Raw genomic sequence first — 19,649 nt, forward strand, 5'->3', positions numbered from 1 at the left:
TGCTCAAATATTAGACTACTCGTTGCTTGGAGTGAATGTTTAGCATATTGAGAAATACAACCCACGGATATTAAATGTATGCCTAATTATAGAACTAGTGGAAGTGGGTCACGGTGGTAGTGGCTCACCTCCGGCTCCTGACGCCGCTCGCACAGCTCCGTGGAGTCGGGCCGTGTAGGCGGAGTCAAAGCAAGATGGCTGCGCGAGAGAGGAGAGTGTCTGAGGAATCATCTGATGGGATGTTTATCTGTCGCTAACAGGATGCACGGCAGCCCGAGAGAAGCAGTGGTTCATTCGTCAGCTGCCCCGGCTCAGTGCGGTCAAACCCAGCGGTTGTCCCCGGGTCCTTGTGTCGCTGCTCGCCCCTTCACTGCTCTGACATTGTGGAATTCATTAGCAGCTAGCCGCTAGCCCTCGAGCAGCGCTAACTCGCTAGCAGGCAGCTAGCAGGTTTCTGTGGACCCCTCGCAACAACGGACAGATACAAACAACCAAGGTGAGTGACTCCTGCTCCAACCAGACACCTCCAGCTGGAGACACAGACATGGCTGACGTCCCAGAGCCGGCGTATCATCTGTATAGTATCCACCACTAGCCTGCTACATCATCTCGCCATTGAAATGCATGGATTGTTGTTTTCAGGCGTAGTCCAACGTAAGCGGCTAATATGAGATCCAGTGCGGAGCGATGACTGAGGAATCACATGTGAAAAGCTAATGTTACCGACATGGTGTCAACAAACTGGGGTTTTAATGGAAGGTCGTGTTAATTGATGGCTGCACAGCTCGCTGCTAACTGTCTGTCAGACTGAGGGGGGGCGCACAGGACCCACAACACCGCAGTGACTGATGACTGTCTCCGGCCTGATGCTGTGTGTGGACGCCGTAGTCTTTTAATAAGTGGATATTGTTTTTCCAGTAGTTCACATGAAGTTATAGTCAATCTCTTCACATGTGTCAGAAGTTTTGATCAACAGCAAATGTCTATGGTCACACTACATTGAGTGCATTGTACTGAAACAGACTATAATAATAAACATTATTTGTATGGCACCGTCCATACAAGACATGCAGCTCAAAGTGCTTGAGATACCATGTAAGTAAGCATTAAAACATGTTTAAATGTAATTCAACTAAGAAGAGAGCATATTTAAGGAGACATTAGAACATGTTAAAATGACATTTGAAAGAATCGGAAACAAAAAAGAAAATAAATTGAAATGTATAAATCTTCTGCTTTATACAATCTCAACAACTATGTGGGGGTTAGGTATTTTCACAGATCACCAAAAATTTTAAATTACGGAAAGCATTAAATGCTTGTTCGGACTGTGCCGCAGTGTTTCCATTAGATAATACAGTCTCAGGCTGACGAGAGTCCCTGCCGTACCAAGAAACAAGTAAATATGACACCAATGAAATAATGAGGTTCGAAATTTCCATATCATGATGGAATCTTTCTTCAAAACATCTTAAAAAGAGAACATTTAAACAGCTAAAAGTTTTCCCAATAAAAGGGAGATATGGTAGAGCCATGATTCAAGCTCAGGTCACATAGCCAAAAAGTTTTTGCAAAAAAACATTTCTGACAGTGAAAGTTTTAGGTTGCTTTTTTGGTTGCTTTTTGTCACTGGGCCTGAAAAAAAATTAGAGGGGAAACACTGCTGAAGTATTTTTTTGCACTTATTCTTTGATCGCATGTTTCCAGATTCAATTGGACTGCAGGTTAACTTTTCACCTAGGTCAGTCTCACAGCCTCGACAGATGAACAGATATTGAACCTGAGAGCATAAATAACATGTTTCTGTTGAGTATGACATTGTCTTTTAACGTCTCCCCTGTAGGCCTGGTTTGGATGATGTATTGTTTGTAAATTAATTTCTTAAGCGACGACAACCCTTTGAACGTGAGGTGAGATACTTATTGTCTATGTGAATGGAGTGACGAAGGTAGTTTTTAGTACAAGAGGTTGATTAAACACTGTGTTTAATCACCACTTTTATCATGGTGATTTTAAAATACGTGTAGAAGCAAGTTTCGGTGCTGTGGTTCACAACAGGTTAAAAGCTGATCTGGGACATAGATGTGGTTCAACTGTGAAAAAAACACAACAGATGTAGAAATGTGAGAAATTTGACAAAATTAGCAGATACTTTAGAGCTGCGCTGCCTGTTTTAATTCGTGTGCACACCTGGTCGATTTTAGTTTGTGCATGTTGCCGGAAATCACACAAAACATTTGGACAAACTTCCCGTGTGTCTGAACTTCAGAGCCAGCATTTCATGGCCTGTAGACTTTGTGCTAAGATATTTTACAGCCTGAGTAAGCTGTGTTTGGATCACTAACCTTTGACAAGCTCAGAGGCTGCCTTCCCTAGAGTGGAATGTGTTGTTGAACTTTGAACTTATTTTATGGCTATTTGAATGAGGCTGTGTGTGAACTCATATAAAGCCCATTTTGAATATCCATGTGTGGGACAGCTCTTATTACTGGCGGATATGTGTTTACGTTAATCAGATTCATGAATCATTGATTGTATTTTTCAGTGAAATTTATTTGAAGGCTCATTCTGATATGTCTGTTTTGACTCTTTGTTGGTTAAGTTCTAAGACCATTTGGTGCTTTGAAAGAATGACTCTTCTCTGAATAATGAATGAATAATTAACCTTTTACCCAACGTCAGCCTGTGAATCGCTTCGATAGTGTTGTTTGTCCTACAGCTGCTGTATAAGAAATCCAGTGAAGAAAAGCACTTATTGATTTTGGGAGGTCGGACCAGATGTCATCAAATGTGTTACTCCTGTCTCAGACTTCAGTCCACATGATGCATTCATAATTAATAACAAGTACATGAGGAATGTAACCTTAAAGGACCAGTATATAGGATTTTTTAATCGGAAGAAATGTAATAGAATATGTTTTGATGAGTTATATGATTTTATAATGACCTAAGCTAAGGATCATTGTGTTGTGTTGCCTTGGAATGAGCCATAAATATCTACATAGATGATTCTCTCCACATGTTGCACTGCAATGTTTCTACAGTAGCCCACAAGGAGCATGTTTTCCTATTTTCAAAAAGGGGAGTTATTTTTTATTGGTTGCAATCTGCTACAATACTAATTCATTTATTTATTTCCCCTTTTATTGTGATGCTGTGAATCTGATGTTTTTAAATATTCAATATATAAATGAATAAGATCTCTTTCACACTATTGCTTATTAGTGGAAATGTTAACTGTAAGAAATAATGGATTTATATTTTCTTTCCATGCATGTGCCGAATTTTCTTGTTTTTGTTTACAGCCTGACCGATATGGTGATTTGAGGGCCAATGCCTATATTTTTTTTTATAGAAGGCACATAATTGTTTGGAAATATAAAGTTTGCATGTGGATGTTGATGTTTTTGTTTTGTTTGTCTAAACAGAGTGCCCGTCCTGACCGGCTATGGAGTGGTGTTGGCTTCAGACTGGATGACAGGGTCTACAGGGAGGACAGGGTCACACAGTTTCTAAAGCAGCAGCGGGCTTCTCTTGGACGTACACTGACTGGCAGTGACAGCCCATACAGTCGACCTCCTTTGCCGCCTTCTCTCTGGAAATACTTTTCCTCCCCTTTATCCTCCACCTCCCCTCCCCTTCCCTTCTTATTCTCCCTCCTCAGCCGTCTTTCCCTTTCCTCCCTCCTAATTTCTGTTATACTTCGACCTTTTACTCAACCCCTCTTCCTTCTTCTTTGAGTTTGTGTGACTTTTGACCTGCTGCCGGCTCCATTATGAGCTGGCTGAGCAGGTTGAACCCGCGGGGCTCTGGGACTCGGTCTGGCCGGAGCGCCGCCCCCTCCAGCCCCTGCACCGCAGACCCAGAGACCTGCCTCATGGTGTTTGAGAACCACTGGAGACAGGTGAGCTGGAGACAATCTTCATCTTTTGATTTTTAATCAAAATACCGTTTTTATTGCATTTATTACCCTATATACAAACTGGATATCAGTGTTGATGAAAAAAAAATTGATTGGCTAACTTCCTATTTGAGATGTGAAGGAAGCATATCCGTTGTACTTTGCTTTGCCATAAAGCCTATACGTCAACCACACTGACCATCAAAAGTCCCAAATTGTAAAATTTTGCAAACCACTTTTGAAACTAGAATGGCAGTAGAGTAGAGAACATCCCTGTGTCAAGGCCTTACTATCAAGCCAGTTGCACACACTCATAGATATCAGTTTAATAAATAATTGTATTAACAAATTATATTAAGATAAAAAATGTGACACTGCTCAACATTTCCATGGGTAGAGATCAATTAGAATTTGAATGGTCCTTCAGTGAATGATTATCTTTCAAGACACCAACTACAGACACGTTCAGCTGCTCTACTTTAACAGTGTGACTGACTCATGTCCAATCACTTACCGAAGGTTTATAGGTTACTGAGCCTTGGCACTGTCTGACTGGTTAGTTTGCTCTGAGACAATAACAGATGTGTGATGGATTCTTATAAGTCTGTATTGGGTGGATCTTATTATATGGAAGCTGTGGAACTGTACAGATTCTGGCCGGATGCTGTATTTTGGCTGGATTCTCACTTATTGTTCATGGAGAAGTTTGTTTTAAAAGAAGCTGATAAGAAGCATAACATACGTGAGTTAAGAAAAGAGAAGCTGGAGCAATAACATTTTTTTGAAAAGTCTTAAAGTCTGTGTCTTGATTATTAGATTGAATAAATTATGTTCTTAATTTGGGCTCTGGCTTTCCGCTCGTATGTTAACCATACACTTCGAGCTGCTAAAACTCAAAGAAGAACTTCTCTTATCTTCACATGCTGTTGGCAGATCTGCAGATTCATCGTGCTGACTAGAGCCGCTTGATATGTGCTGATAACACCCGGGCTTCTGTATTTGTTAAATTTTTACACACTTATTACACAACTTTGTTTCATTCTGTCTTGAAAAAATATCCTGCAGTGTCACTGATGTGTTCCTATCTGTCAACACCTTTCATAGTTCAGTGAATAACATAAAGGGAATTATGTACAATTTTAAATGCTGATTAAGTACCGTATGTTATATTTACACAATAAAAGCTTTTTTAAAAGCACACATTCTGTCTTGTCACGGCAGGAACGGCACACTTGTTACTAATGCAATAATAGAGGCTATGTTTTTTTTTAATTTTTATTTAATCGGCCAGTCTCATTGAGTTTTCTTTTAGTGCCCCAGTATAAAGTGTTGGCTGTGTCCTGAATCATTCCCTTGTTCTCTCTTTCACCACTCCCCATATTGATTTTGGACACAGTCACTATGGGAGTGAGCCTCAGACAATGCCAGGACCATGACAAGATCTGCAAAATGACATTCAGCCACTCTTAGGTGTATTTAATCATAAGCTTTACCTACTGTGACATCAAAATGTCTGCTATGAAGAAACAAGGTTTCATTACCCCACTTAATCAAACATTTTTTAACCCAGATGAAATATAAGTTAATGTTTGTCAGAAGCCACACATGTTATTTTGTAACTCCTCTTCAGAAAACAGTGATTTTAAGAGTTAAACATTACACTAAAAATGCTTGTCCTCTACTCAGCTCTCTTGGGTGCTGGAGCAGCATGAGCCTTCATCGTCCAGCGACGACCTGACAGCAGTGAGGAATCACACAGACCAGATGTTGTGTCTGCTGGCAGAGGAGAGGCCTGCTGAGAGCACAGAGGGCGGCCCCTGTGTGCCACCCATGGGCCCCATACTGGAGCTCGTGGTCACTGAGAATATTCTGGAGTGCCTGGTTCAGTGGCACCTCCGCCGCGGCTTGGATCTAGACAGCCAGGGGGCGCTGCTCAAGCTCTTTGAGATGCTCATTGGCCAGTCCCAGCAGCCTCTACTACAACACACAGCCGTTCTCCACCCCTTGCTGAGGCTGATGGGAGCTTGTGCTGACCCAGATCTTGGTTGTCCCCCAGTGCTGGAGAACAGCCTGGTGCTTCTGCTCAACCAGGTAAACTCACCACCATTATGATCAGGCTCTAATTCAATTTCGGGGGCCGCTTCCTTCGTCGGCTGCATTCGTATACCAATTGTGTCACAGCGGCGTGAATAGACCAGTCACGTTAAAAAGTCTTTCATCGAGGTAATGGGGAGAGCGTGGCCTAGGGGATAGAGCGGGTGCTCTGCAACAAGAAGGTTGCCGGTTCGAATCTCACTCTATCCCATCTGCATGCCTAAGTGTCCTTGGCAAGATACTGAACCCCTAGATGGCCCCTCATAAAATGATGAGTGTTCTAAAAATGTAAGTCGCTTTGGATAAAAGCGTCAGCTAAATGACATGCAATGTAATGTAATGGTGGCAGAAAGAGAGGTGAAAACCTGGTCCACTGCAGGATGCGGCCGTCGAATTGAGACCCAGCTACAGTCTTAACCTGCTTTCAGAAATGCACTGAACTCTGGGGAATATCCAGGGGGGGGGGGTGATTGCCTAACTTATGTCGGTCTGACTAAGATCGAGTCCCATATTTTTCATCTGGATGTAATTTTTCATTAGTCATATTGTATTTTTTTTTTTACTTCAACTCAATTAATCCCTACCAGGTGTGCGTGACCATGGCCCGGCAACCAGTGGTTCTAGAGATGTTGTTCCGTGCAGCACCAGCCCAGCAGGGCTCCACCAACCTGCTGATCTTCTCCCTCCTCGTGCCATTCATCCACCGCGACGGAGCGATCGGACAGCAGGCCAGAGACGCGCTGTTGCTGGTCATGGCGGCATCTGCAAGCCACGAGGCCGTGGCGCGCTACATCGCAGAGAACTCCTATTTCTGCCCTGTAAGCAATGAGCTCAAATCTCATATGTTTCCTGACTTGTTTTTGCTGCAAATCTGCTTCATTTTTTTAATTTCCGGAGATCTGGGTGATTTTATTGTTTTCCCTTGCTATGACCCCACATGTGTAATTTTAGATGATAGGAATTACAGTAATTATGATAATAGGATCATTGTCCTTATGAGTGTTGACACAAATTTAGAAGAGATGCATTTATTGGTAATTTCATTTCGTCATCAACATGTGGGATTGTTTTGGTGATAATTATTCAGATTGATACATATCTCAGCCCGAATGAGTTTCAGGGAGTTTCATCAATTGTTCATTCAGAGATTTTCAGCTGATAATGGTTGCTGTTTTGTGTCTGGTGCATGTTTATTTGAATTGTTTTTGTTGTTTTGTTCTTATTCTTTCTTTCCACCAGTACACACTGGTAGAGCCAAACAGCCTGTTGGGTGGAAATCATACATGAAACAAAAGCCTTAGAAAGCTACTGAGTCATCAAGTATCAATTAATTATCTTGCTCAAAACTCAAAGAACAACAGATCTGTTCATTTGGGTTTAAAACGTCCTCAGTTAGTCAAGTTTTCAATTTCCATCCATAAGATAATTCCCTGTGTTTTTCAAAAGGAAATATTTGTGAGCCTCCTGCTTTTTTTTCCTTTGATGCTATGATGGTTTTATCCCAATTGTGGATCAACCAACTAAAGTAATATTCTGAAATAGCATGCTCTATTATATATGGTAGATTTTTACAGAAAAGAGCTATGATATGCACATGACTACAACCTGCTCTCTAATGATGTGATAGCTGAGGACAGCTTATAATGTGGGACCCTGGCTCCTTTTCAACACTGTTTTGAAGAAATTGGGTGTGTGTGTGCGTGTTTCTGAGTGTTCACATTCCCCTTTCACATTCTGATTCATCAGTGATGTTGTGTGATAATGGAAGAGGAAGTAGATGACTTTGCATTTTGACAAACCATCCATCCTTATCTGCATCTGTCAGCTCTGCCTCAGCTCAGAGTTCTTCCTGTAAACGTCTTAAAAAATAATCACCTCAGTGACCCTCAGACATTTACAATCTATAAGATGAACACATACATTTAAAACCCACTGTATCACCCAGAAGCTGCTGATCAACAGAAATCAATAATGTCTAAACTTCCTGAAGGAAAACAAAAATCATTTAAAATTGAAGACTGGATGAAGTTTTTTGGTGATTTGATCTTCTAAAACGCAATAACAATCTTTATTTTAATGTATATTTGTGAAGTGTGGATCATTATAAAGGGATACCAGTGAGCCATGTTGATCTTTGTTGTTGTAGTTTCCTTCAGTTGCCATTAGATGTCATATTTTACTCATTACACCTTAAACTGTGTAATTTACTGAGCAGGGTTGCACCACTTTTAACCAAAGAACTTCAAATTGATTGTGACTATGTGCAAGGTGAAGGTATGTGTGCATCTTGATGTCAAGACTTTCGATTGTGAAAAAATCTGCTTCGTCCCACCATAGGTTCATACACTTCTTATACCAAAATATTAGAGCTAAAACTTTGTGTTTTGCAATGTTGCTGACTCTCCTACTCTCTCTCTCACACCAACACGTTGACCCATATGTCAAAGTTGGACTGACCATCATAGGGTTTCCACAGGCAGTGAAATAACCTAAATGTAAACCAAAGTGAATTTCTGGCCTTAAATATGTAAAAAATATTCTGTATTAGGTCTTAAATTTGTTTTTGTTTCTTTCTCAACGCTACAAATAGCAGCACGCTGAAATAAAACCTCAAACATGACCAACATGGAATGGACTCTAAACACCTCAGCCATAATTTATCTCAGTACATAGTACAATAATTCTAGGACTCGGATATTCATTCATATCTTTCGTACTTTACATAGATCTTAACTTAATTCCTAATGTTGTAACATTTTTTGATTATATATCTTATATAAGTTATTGTGCTCATATATCACACACATATTCTGCACTGCTGTGGATATTGAGAATAACCAGTCCCATCTAATGCCTCTCTGTCTCTCTTCAGGTGTTAGCAACAGGCCTCAGCGCTCTCTACTCCTCTCTGCCAAGAAAAATTGAGGTTCGTGGAGACGACTGGCATGCCCTGCGGCGGGAGGACTGGATCGGTGTGTCGTCACTCGTGCTGTTCATGAACTCCCTGGAGTTCTGCAACGCTGTGGTGCAAGTCGCTCACCCCCTGGTCCGCTCCCAGCTCCTGGACTACCTCCACAATGGCTTCCTTGTACCTGTCATGGGCCCCGCCCTTCATAAGGTAGATAATAAGATCACAGTTGCAGACCACTTGTCGGCAGTAGTTTGAAGTATTTTTATGTAAAAAGAAAACTCTTCTCAATGCTTATGATGCTTTGAGGCACTACAAACTATCTGCATGACTAAATACCACTCAGGGTTTGTGGGAGGATTGTTATAGATTAATTCAATCACAAGCATCTTATGTGAATGTTTTTTTTCCAGTCGTCGGTGGATGAGATGATTGCCAGCACCGCCTACCTGGACCTATTCCTGCGTAGTGTGACAGAGACTTCCCTCCTGAAAACCTTCCTGCGCTTCATCCTGGTGCATTGCCACGACAACGACACCATCCTGGACACATTGCTCACACGCATCAGCAGCAATTCAAGGGTCCGTATTTATAAAGTGTGTGTGTGTCGGTGTGTTTGTGAGTGTGGGTGGTGAGTGGGCTATGAAATTTATTGAAATGACTGCATCAGAATACTGAGGGATCTTTTTTTTCTCAGAACAAACAATAGAAAATCTCATCAAGTCTGCTGCGTCTATTGACTGCCTCGCTGCTCATTGTGTGTATTTTGTAAAGACATCAAGAATGAATTGTGCACACAAATCGTCAGGTTCATACTTTCTGATCCCTCAAAATAATCCCATTCTGTTCACGGAATCATCATACTGTAGTGTTTCAGGAAAAGAAAAGAAAATTTCATTTGGCGTTATTTGCATGATACCAATACCCTGTGGCAACCCGACTGACGACAGGGATCGCACTTACATTTAAAGTAGTTTTTTAATACTGTAGCAAATAATTAATGTATTCTCTGTCAGAGATCCTGCGATGGTGGCTCAGTATTCTGAATATGCTGTAACGTTATTTGAACGCTCCAAAAACGTGTAAGCTAGCTATTGAACAAATTACCAGTATAAAATCGTAATATAGGGAAAAATATGTTTATTTATCCATTGTCATTCGTATATGATTTAGGTCATAATTTCTAATGCAATTTTCCAGTCTTGAGTTTTTTTTTCTTTCATATCATATGATAACTGTCTGAATAATGACAGTTTTCTAACCATTTTTCTAATATGTGTGTGATGCAGCTGTGCATGGTTTCACTGAGCCTCTTCAGGACTCTGCTCTCTCTGCACTGTGAAGACATCATGCTGCAGCTTGTTCTCAGGTGTGTTGGCACATCTCAGCATCTCTTTCCTCGGCTCATTTAATATGCAAAACACAGAGTGGGTTGTAAATATTGTTCTGCATACTCAGTGGTTTGTGTATGTGTGTTCTTAGGTATCTACTGCCCTGTACCCATGTCATGCTGAGTCAGCGTCGGGCCATCAGAGAGACAGACATTTATGGAAAGTCAGCAGACAAGTTCTTGTCACTGATCCCCGAGTGCTGTCGGCTGGATGCAGCGCCGTCTGCTGAGCGGGACGAAGACAATGCCTTCTGGGGAAAAGGTGAGAAGCAAACACCAGTGCAAAGCGAATAACTCACATTGAACAGCTGTGGTTGAAAATATGAAGACAACAATTGCTGCTGTGAAAACTCAAAACATAGTGATTCATGTAATTGTCATTTAATTCAGTCTGTTTAATCTTTTTTTGAGATATGGAAAAGTTAGTCAACCTGCCTACTGAGCCCTGTAGGTGTCAGGATTAAAATTGTAATGTGCAAAATAATTTATTTAGTTTTTTATTATGTATATAGAGAGTTTTTGTTTGCACAAAGGTAGCAGCTGTCTTTTAAGTTTGTTGAGTTTATTAGGTTTTTCCTCCATTTTTGGATGATGTGTACTGTGTACCTAACTGTGTAGCTTTCAACAAAGAACAATCTAGAATCTGTGATTTAATCTTTTGAATCTGCCTGTCATATCTGTCAGCCATTTAACATTTGCTTAAGTGTTTAGAGTATTTGGTAGAGTTGTTTTAAGTTCATTTATGTGAATAGATAAAGTATATGAAGGGTATAGAATAATAATAAAAGGGGTTTTCTGTCATGGCAACAGCTGAGCTCTGTAGAAATGTCTTGTAATGGATACAACTTTGGTGAAAGCTCACTAACACTGTTCATTGTTAGCCGTGTTAAAAGTTTGTTTTTATATGAGCTTATCTGACCAGTGATGTTAGAAAGTAACCATTTTTTCCCCCTGTATTTTTATATCATACAGTGGTGAATAGTCCAAGTACAGAGTCTCCTGCTCCACCCAGACCCAGCACCCCATCCCGCTTAGCCTTCTTCATCCGCCAACAGAGCAGTGGAGGAGGATCAGGGGGAGGGGGTCCCTCTACGCCCACCAGCATGGAGCCGCTGCAATCGGGTCCTGCCAGCTCTCACCCTTTATCACCTGACAGCCCAATGCACCAGCTGCAGACACATACAGAGTGTCTTGACTGGGACTCGGGTTACCTGGAGTACCTCAAAGACGCCCGACGAGGCATCGAGCTCTGTTCCTGGGCCTGCCGAGACTGGTCAGCACCCTATGATGGAGAAAACCCCTCCCCAATCACAGCCCCTCCACCCCCACCTCCCCCTACCTCCAACCCCTCCATGGTCATGTTGCCAGAGCACTTCTCTTTTCATCAGGGAGGAAGCACTAACACCCCTCCCGTCCAGCAGAGGGCAGCCATTGTGGCTGCCGCACGGTCTGAGTGGAGCAGTTCGGAGCGGGACAGCGGAGAGTGGGACATTACGATCGGCAAAAACAGCTGCATCAGCCTCACGCCGCGCTCCAAGAAACGCAGCCTGCAGAGGGAGGAGCTGTTTTCAAAACCTGTACCTCCTCTCGTCCCGTCTTCCTCGTCTTCAGCCACCTCTCTAACAACTTCCCATGCCACCAAGTCTCCAGCTCCTCACATTCCCACCTCAGCTATCACTGTTAGCTACCAGGCCATGTATAACGGAACAATGGGACAGGGGGACGGCTGCTCAGACAGTCGAGATAGAGGTCTGGAGGTAAAGAAAGTGAAGAGGGATTTAGGGGAGCAAGAGTATTTAGATGAAAATTCAAATCAAAATGGATCCCTCATTACACGTCCCTCACAAAGCTGCACCAGTCTCCCACAATCCATTTTTAACAGCAGTGACATCAGTGATGAAAAATCGTGCCCTAACCAGATTCCCTCACAGAGCTCAATTTCCCAACCAACGTCTGACACCAAACTGCTGACCAGCGACACCTCAAACCCGCACAGTGTAAACTCAGATCTTCCAGAAGCCAACCAGACACAGCAGTCTGTCGAGAGTCTCATCGAGGAGCTGCTAGAGCAAGCACCAGGGGACCCCCAGCTCCCTCCAGACACCAATGGTCAGGGCATCAGCATTGAGGCCTTCACACAGGAACTGAGAGAGCTAGAGGACAGGGTGAAGGAACGCTGCAGAGCAGCCAGTCTGCAGGAGGAAACGAACAGAGAGTCCCTGACAGCTGAGCGGCCGGAAGAGGAACAGCAGCCGTCCTCGGCCCTGGAGGCAAAGCTGATAAGTGACACAAAAGTAGAGGGCAATGTGGTGGGCCTTTATAATCCCGCCAGACCATTAAACCAGCCGGCCTCTCAGCCATACACAGGTGAGACTCGCACGGTTGACATTTTGCGCGTATGTTTTCCAGAATTCTTGGGGAATTGGTTATAGTTTCATGTTTTTAGTTTATCTTAAACTCTCTACACCACACTGATCCAATGATGCATTCCTCTTTGCCTCTGCAGGTCCATTTATGGTGGTTCTGTTTGCCAAGCTGGAAAACATGCTCCAGAACTCACTTTATGTCAACATCCTGCTCACGGGCATCGTGGCCCAGCTGGCCTGCTACCCTCAGCCCCTCCTGCGGTCCTTCCTGCTCAACACCAATATGGTCTTCCAGCCCAGTGTCAAGTCACTGATCCAGGTACACCCTCACCCTTCAACACCTGGCAAATAAAGGCCAGCATGGCCTATAATGCCCTTAACTGAACCGCACTGCATTTCATAACCACCCATCAGTACAAACTCGAGATAATAGTTTCTGTATTTGCTCTTGAAGTGATGTTCTTAGGTTCCTGTTTTTAGTTGTAGTTTTCCTGCCCACATTACTTCTGTGCAAGCTCCAGGCCCACATTCATAATTGCATAGAGTTTCATCGATATTCTATTCTTAGAAACTGTAAATGGATACCTGGTACTGGACTGGTCATAGACTGCATATTAACATGACAGCGCTCAGAAAAGTGATGCCAAATTAGCTCTATCACCACCTACTAACTGGCTGCAGTAAAGATCAAAAACCTTGATCTATACTGTTTTCATCTCTGCCAGAATCTGTAAAGTCAGAAATGATATAGTGATCAATCAAAAAAAACTAGACAGCTGTTCAGTTAACATCAATCAAAACTCTGAAGCTTTGTTGCCTGATCCACTTTAGGTTCTCGGTTCTGTGAAGAATCGCATTGAGGCGTTTGCAGCTTCCCATGAGGACTTCCCTGCCATGCTGAAGAAAGCCCAGCAGTACCTGGTGGCCCGAGGCAAAGTGGACTGGACCGACTTGCCTGCAGCCGTTCCCCCCCTGCGCCGCTCAGATTCATTAGGTGAGAATAGAAACCAGGAAAACTGAACTTGCGTATACAAGCAACCTCTTTACATGTATATTTGTGGCTCAGTTAATTATAAGATCTTAAAATGTGAGTTGATGAGTTTTTCTGGAATCAGGCCCAGTAGGTCCAAGGGTAAAGCCAAACTTTAGGTCAGTTAAAAGATGTTAGAATATGTTATAAGTCACTAAAACCAATGTTTATCTTCAATATTTCGCAAATAAACTGAATTCTGGGTTTTTCAGTTCAGTGAGTGCAACTATAAAGTGATGCGATTGATATTTGTTTCTGTTTTTGAAAAGTGCTAAATGGCTTGGACTACAAACCTAAATTAATCCCACCCTTGACCGCAGAGGTCGCTGGTGAAAAGTGTACTTAGTGTTGCTTTAATGTGTTGTTTTCCCAGTGAAGAGTCGTAAGCCATCTCTCGGAGACCTGATCCTTCGTCACACCAACAGTCCGACTCGGGCCCGGAATGCCGCTCAGCTGGCCCTGGCACACGTACGGGATGGCAGCCAATCACTGACTAGCGCACTGTTCCGGGGCAGTGGAGGGTCATCAGGCCTGGAGAAGCAAGCCGAGGCACTGCGAGTGAAGAACGCCGTCTACTGCGCCGTCATCTTTTGTGAGTTCCTTAAGGAGCTGGCTGCCCTGGCTCAAGAGCACGCCGTCACCCTGCCCTTCCCGCAGAGCCAGGAGGTGGAGGAATAGACGGTAAACACAGACTCCTGAAATCTAGCTCTTAGCCTCAATTTCTTTTTGTCTAGGCTGTAAAATAAGAGTTGTATAGGATTCACCCATCACCAGAGGACATACTGGAGCACTAAGACTGTTCAGTCACTGATGAGGTCGTCTACAATGTCACAGAGGGAAACAGTGGCAAATTTTGTACCAAAATCATTATAGGAAACCTATAGGACAAGAATCACTGTCCTCATCTTTAAAGGAATGATAGTGTGCATATCATGTATTATATTTACATTCTATACACACAAAAATCTCTTGAGATTTGGGAGCTTGTACATACACATACCATGTCATGGTATAAAAGCCTCAGATAAAGAAATAGGTGCACATACTGGTGCTAGTCAGTGCTCTATATTTTAAGATGAAAGGTGCTTTCAGGCGGCACAGAGGAGACAAGGGTTTTATCCTCAACAAAATTATCACAATCACCAAAAAACTGAAAACGTTATAAGTGTGAGCTACATGATGAAATACAAAGTGAACCACTCAGCTTCTCTGCCTCCATCAAGGACAGGCCAAAAGAGAACGATCGCAGAAAAAAAGAAACATTGAAGAAGAACCTCAAGTGTCCATTTTGTTTCTAAAAGGCTCCACTGCTGCAAAGACTCAATGAACTGGAAGAGGGGAGGCAAGAGTGCCACTTTCTTCCCTGTGAATCAGCACGACCATCACAAATGTCCTGGAATTAATTTTTTAACATTTTGTTTGAAATGTGTTTTTCGTTGTACATTTGCACCATTTTCTAGACATATCAGCAACACGTGGGAGCAGGAGTGACTGTGTTGGTGAACTTGTTTTTAAAAGTGACTCCATTTTTCGAAAGGTGGCGTTGAGTCATCAGGCCGTCGCTAAGCCATTCACCTGTTGCCATCAAAAAAGGTCAGCGGGATTGGAAAAGGCAGCGCAGCTTTACAGTGCATATCTTTTGAATGTGTCATTAAGTGTTTTCATCAGACCTTAGAGTCAAGGAGAAAAGGGCGAGAAGGGAAGGATTTTGTTTTTTTTCTTGATGATTTCCATTTACTTTGAACTGACAGGAAAAGGTCCTCCTGAGGCATTCATGGCTTTTCTTTAAACAGATCTTTTGTCTGAGCGAAGAATTAAGCCTGAAACATGCTTCTGCGTTTTCACGGGCCCGTAAGCGCAAGAGCCCTTCAGGGTCCCTTACGTGCTTATGTATCCCTCCTTACGTGCTGACGGGTGTCGACCCCCTTTTCTAAAATTTACGGCAAAGCTCCGCAAGCTCACTCAGCCCGCAAGGCTGTGATTGGTCTGCTCTACATCCCTTCTGGAGCTGCATTTCCGGTTTCATGCCCCATAATACCGGCAGAAATCACGGAAGATTTAGAAGAACGAATATAGACCAAATAGAAGAGCACTTGGCAGAAGATATCCGATAGTATGATCACTTGTATAACCTGTCACTGACTGGCGGATTTGTCCGCCAGAAAAAGGCTACGAGGAGCCGCAGTGGCTATGTAAATAAACAATCGACGAAGAAGAAAGAAGGCGTCTCTAAGGTCGTCTTCGACAAAAAGCATTACTCCGCCTAGTGTTCTGGCGCGGAATTGCTTTGTAAGACGCGCAACGGTTAGGGAAGCATGAATGAAAACGAGTCTTGCGCCACAGCGGCGTGAATAGACGCAGACGCAGAATCATGTTTCAGGCTTTAGGCTCCATAAGAAGCTAATTTCATGTCCTTTTTCAGGTCCCGGTTTTAATCTGCTTCAAAATGTTTTGTCTCTTCGGATGAGACAGGCCAAACTGAACATACAAGCGTTCATCTTGAAATATAACATGCTGCTATTTTTCTTTTTTTAAACACTCGCACCCAGTTCCGTTTGAATTATACTTTCACTTCATCTCATTGTTAGGTACCAAGTATTAAATGTGTGTAGAAGATGGTTCAGTGCCTGTGATGTGAGCGGCTTTTTTTTATTTATTATCTTGTGTCAGAGATTGAATGAAGTTGCAGTCGACGTGTTAAAAGATTTTACCAAGTTAAAATGTCCTCTTTCAACGTGGGGACTTTTGTAAGAGTCGGTGATACATTTTTACAGGTCTGTAATTTTTCTAGAAGATTATCAAGAAATAACCTGTCGAATGAAGCACGATACCGTTGTGAGTGCATTGTTGAATCCAACTGCCCATGGCCCAGCTTTTTGTGAAGTAACTTGTTTTTTTGCACATACTCGCCATCCTCCCTCAACTTTCAGCAGCGGATAAACTGCCTGCAAAGTCTTAATCTCTGAAACTGATTACCACATAATTTTTTCACAGATGTCGTCTTTCTCAACAAGTCGAAGCCGCCTCGACTTGTCAAAGCCATAGCCGTGATCTTCCTGTTTGTACATGTAGTTCTTCATACCTTTTCTACACAATTTCTAGACACATTTTGTAACCCCCCCATGTTTATTTCCATACATACCATTAGTTAGGAGTCTCTGCATGCCTGTTAAGACCAGGTTTATGATTAAATAATGGATTAAATAGCGTAGGGTAAGTTTTCTTTGGTTTGTGCAATAGTGCCGAGCTTACGCTAGCCTCCATGCAGTAGTTTTTTCTTAGTGGTTTTAGTGAGTCATCCGGGTGCCTGCAGAGATCAACAGCGATGAACATGTTTCCCACTGAATATTTGCTCTATAATCAAATTGGTAGAGAAATCGCTTCTATATTTTACCCGCTGCCTTCTGTCCTTCCATCTGTTCACCAAGTCTGTTGTTCATCCACGTGTTCAGAACAAGATTCATTTTCCCCTCGAAGGTGGCGCAGATAACAAAGTTTCCTACTTTTACATTCAACAGTTGTGTTTTAAAAAAATTCATGAAGCACTATTTATACGTTGAAAAGCTGCAGCTAGTAGAGCGTTGATCTCTGCCAAGGCCCAACAGTCCTCTTATGAAAACACTTAAGTTAACTGGATCTGGATTTTTTTGGGGACCCTAAACATACTATCCGGCAATGTTAAAGAAAGCGCCCCTTTGTCCAGATCTGTGACTAAATTAAATAGGTTCCTTTTTAACCTATGTCCCATCGTTTCAAATAGTTTCATGGAAATCCATTTAGTAATTTTTTCTAAAGGAGATTATTTCTACTCGGGATTTGTCAGACGAAAGCAGAACGTAATATAGAAAATCAAAATTCACACAGTGAAATAACTACCTAACTGACACTGTTTTTAAATTGGCATTTGACGGAAAGGGGTTTAGATTATTTTTAAAGCAGCAACTATCGCAGCTGGACGCTGAAGCCAAAGCAGCCATTTATATTTGCTGTTCTTCAAATTGCCATAAGAAAACAAAAATCGCATTGTCATGAATTGACAGAGAAAACCAAACTAATGATACCAACTCAATTAAAAGTTGAACATAATATATAGCCTGTGTACCACAACATGTTAGGGCCTCAAAATGTGTAGAGTCATATTTTTGAACACAATGATTTGAATAACATGCGTCTCATTCAGTTGCTGTTTATCGAAGACCGAAACTGCCATTTGTTTTAATAAATAAATAAATATGATTTGAATTCATGAATTTAGAAACATTTATAAATGAATTCAGAAGTGAAGAAAAGCATAAATAAATAAAGGCATAAACATTTATAGCCATTTTCCTCGGAAGCCTTTTGAATTCACTTGAGAGAAAAAATCTTTCCTGTTTCTGTTTTTATGAATTAACGAGATAGTTAAATCATTAATTAGCTTCTGTATTTTTTATCACCCAACTGTATTAATTTGTATTTTACTTTTTTATCTGCATTTATTATATTTTTTTTAAATATATAGAAAATATATTTATTAAAAATTTTGGCAGTTTAGATTTTCCACAGTAGTTTCCTCACCTCATCTACACTCAAAACTCCAAATCATCTGCTTGATAAAAATGTTGATTAAAAAGAAAAAATGTATTTCATCATGTTTTAACTGACAACGTTGGTGCAGAATGTTAAACCCAAAGCTACGTTTAAAAAAAAATCATGTCCGTTTTCTCCCGTTGTCTTCAGACAGATTTACTTGAACATTACAAATTTTCTGTCACTTAAAGATGAATTCTGTCGGATGAATATTTAAATATTTTATTTTGTTGCATTTCAATTCATAGCATTTTTATTTTGAGTTGCTGTGTTGTGTTTATTCAAGGGTACATGGAAACACACTGCAAACATAAAACCAAAGTGTAAAACTGTCACTTAATATAGAAGTAAAACCAACAGCGACACAACTTAAAAGCAGCGGAGCTTCAAGTAGCAAAGCTGCAAGGCCCTTTAACTTTAAACGCACATATCATTCATTTCAGCAACTCACTTTTTCACTTCAACTAGAAACTAGAATCTTTACTCACTCCTGATCTCTTAGTGTCAGCAACACTATGTGCCATGTTTTTAGAATTTTTATTTAATACAAGGATTTGTATTGCTTATCATGGGATGTACTACATCTTCATTAGTTTTTCTTTCTTTCTTTCTTTCTTTGGAAAGCTTTGACTTTTCACTAATATTTCTCCCCTGTGATCTATGCAAACATGCTCTAATGTCCCCTGGTTGAATCTGAGATGATGATTTAATGTGTAAATACTGTAAAAATGGGGAAAAAAAGCAATGGGTCAGAAATGTAGAGGTGTGTGAAATAATCAACGGGTCAGACTGAAAATCACGCTAAAATAATGTAATGATATTGAATGTTGTCAGAAATATTTTTCTATATTTTGAAATCATTAGAAAAAAGGACAAAATACAAAGTGGGATAAGCTGTCAGAAGAACACTACAAAGGGAATGTTTTTATTAATTTATAAATTCTTTGCCTAGCAATATTGCATGTGTCTGTGTCCTTTCTTTCCTGGTTTCCCCCTCAACTGTTTTATTTGAATTAATTATGTGAGTTTGGAAATATAAAAATCTCCAGTAGCAGTGATAAAATTACATAAACCTACTTTTTGTGAAATAGACAAATCTAGTGACCTATGCATTTTTTCTTGGGACACCATGAGCCTGATCCCAATAGTAAGCAAGTTAGCATGCTCACTGCCGAAATACTGAGCAGTGTTCATCTATTATATATGCTTTTAGGGGCTGGAGGCTGGAGCCATCACATGTTTACCTGCTCACTGGTCTCAATTTCCAGTTTCTGAAGTTCCCTGCTTATTAAACTGCATATGCTGGTTTGAGATTCTTGAGAATCTTCTTTTACTGGTGAAGTGGTAGAGAAAAAAAATTCTATAATAAATAAATGCAGCATGTTTGAATT

General features: G+C 41.4%; 1 protein-coding gene across 1 annotated transcript; it reads left to right on the forward strand.

Moving 5' to 3' along the window:
* The first annotated feature begins 206 nt into the window (after nt 1-206).
* On the forward strand, nt 207-19,215 carry fhip1b (FHF complex subunit HOOK interacting protein 1B). Its single transcript, XM_062402570.1, has 12 exons — nt 207-496; nt 3,429-3,904; nt 5,588-5,992; nt 6,583-6,813; nt 8,868-9,113; nt 9,317-9,484; nt 10,193-10,272; nt 10,386-10,555; nt 11,266-12,660; nt 12,800-12,978; nt 13,491-13,653; nt 14,063-19,215. Exons 2-12 carry the CDS (start codon nt 3,776-3,778, stop codon nt 14,365-14,367), a joined length of 3,471 nt encoding a protein of 1,156 aa, XP_062258554.1. The 5' UTR covers nt 207-496; nt 3,429-3,775; the 3' UTR covers nt 14,368-19,215.
* Nucleotides 19,216-19,649: the final 434 nt, after the last annotated feature.

The sequence above is a fragment of the Platichthys flesus genome, chromosome 13 (assembly GCF_949316205.1).
Source record: "Platichthys flesus chromosome 13, fPlaFle2.1, whole genome shotgun sequence".
Lineage (NCBI taxonomy): Eukaryota > Metazoa > Chordata > Actinopteri > Pleuronectiformes > Pleuronectidae > Platichthys > Platichthys flesus.

Bases quoted from the DNA above. Each gene is read 5' to 3' on its own strand.
- fhip1b (XM_062402570.1), top strand. From the start codon at position 3,776: ATGAGCTGGCTGAGCAGGTTGAACCCGCGGGGCTCTGGGACTCGGTCT. The intron at 3,905-5,587 runs GTGAGCTGGAGA...TCCTCTACTCAG, and splicing joins TTGAGAACCACTGGAGACAG to CTCTCTTGGGTGCTGGAGCA. The intron at 9,485-10,192 runs GTCCGTATTTAT...TGTGTGATGCAG, and splicing joins GCATCAGCAGCAATTCAAGG to CTGTGCATGGTTTCACTGAG.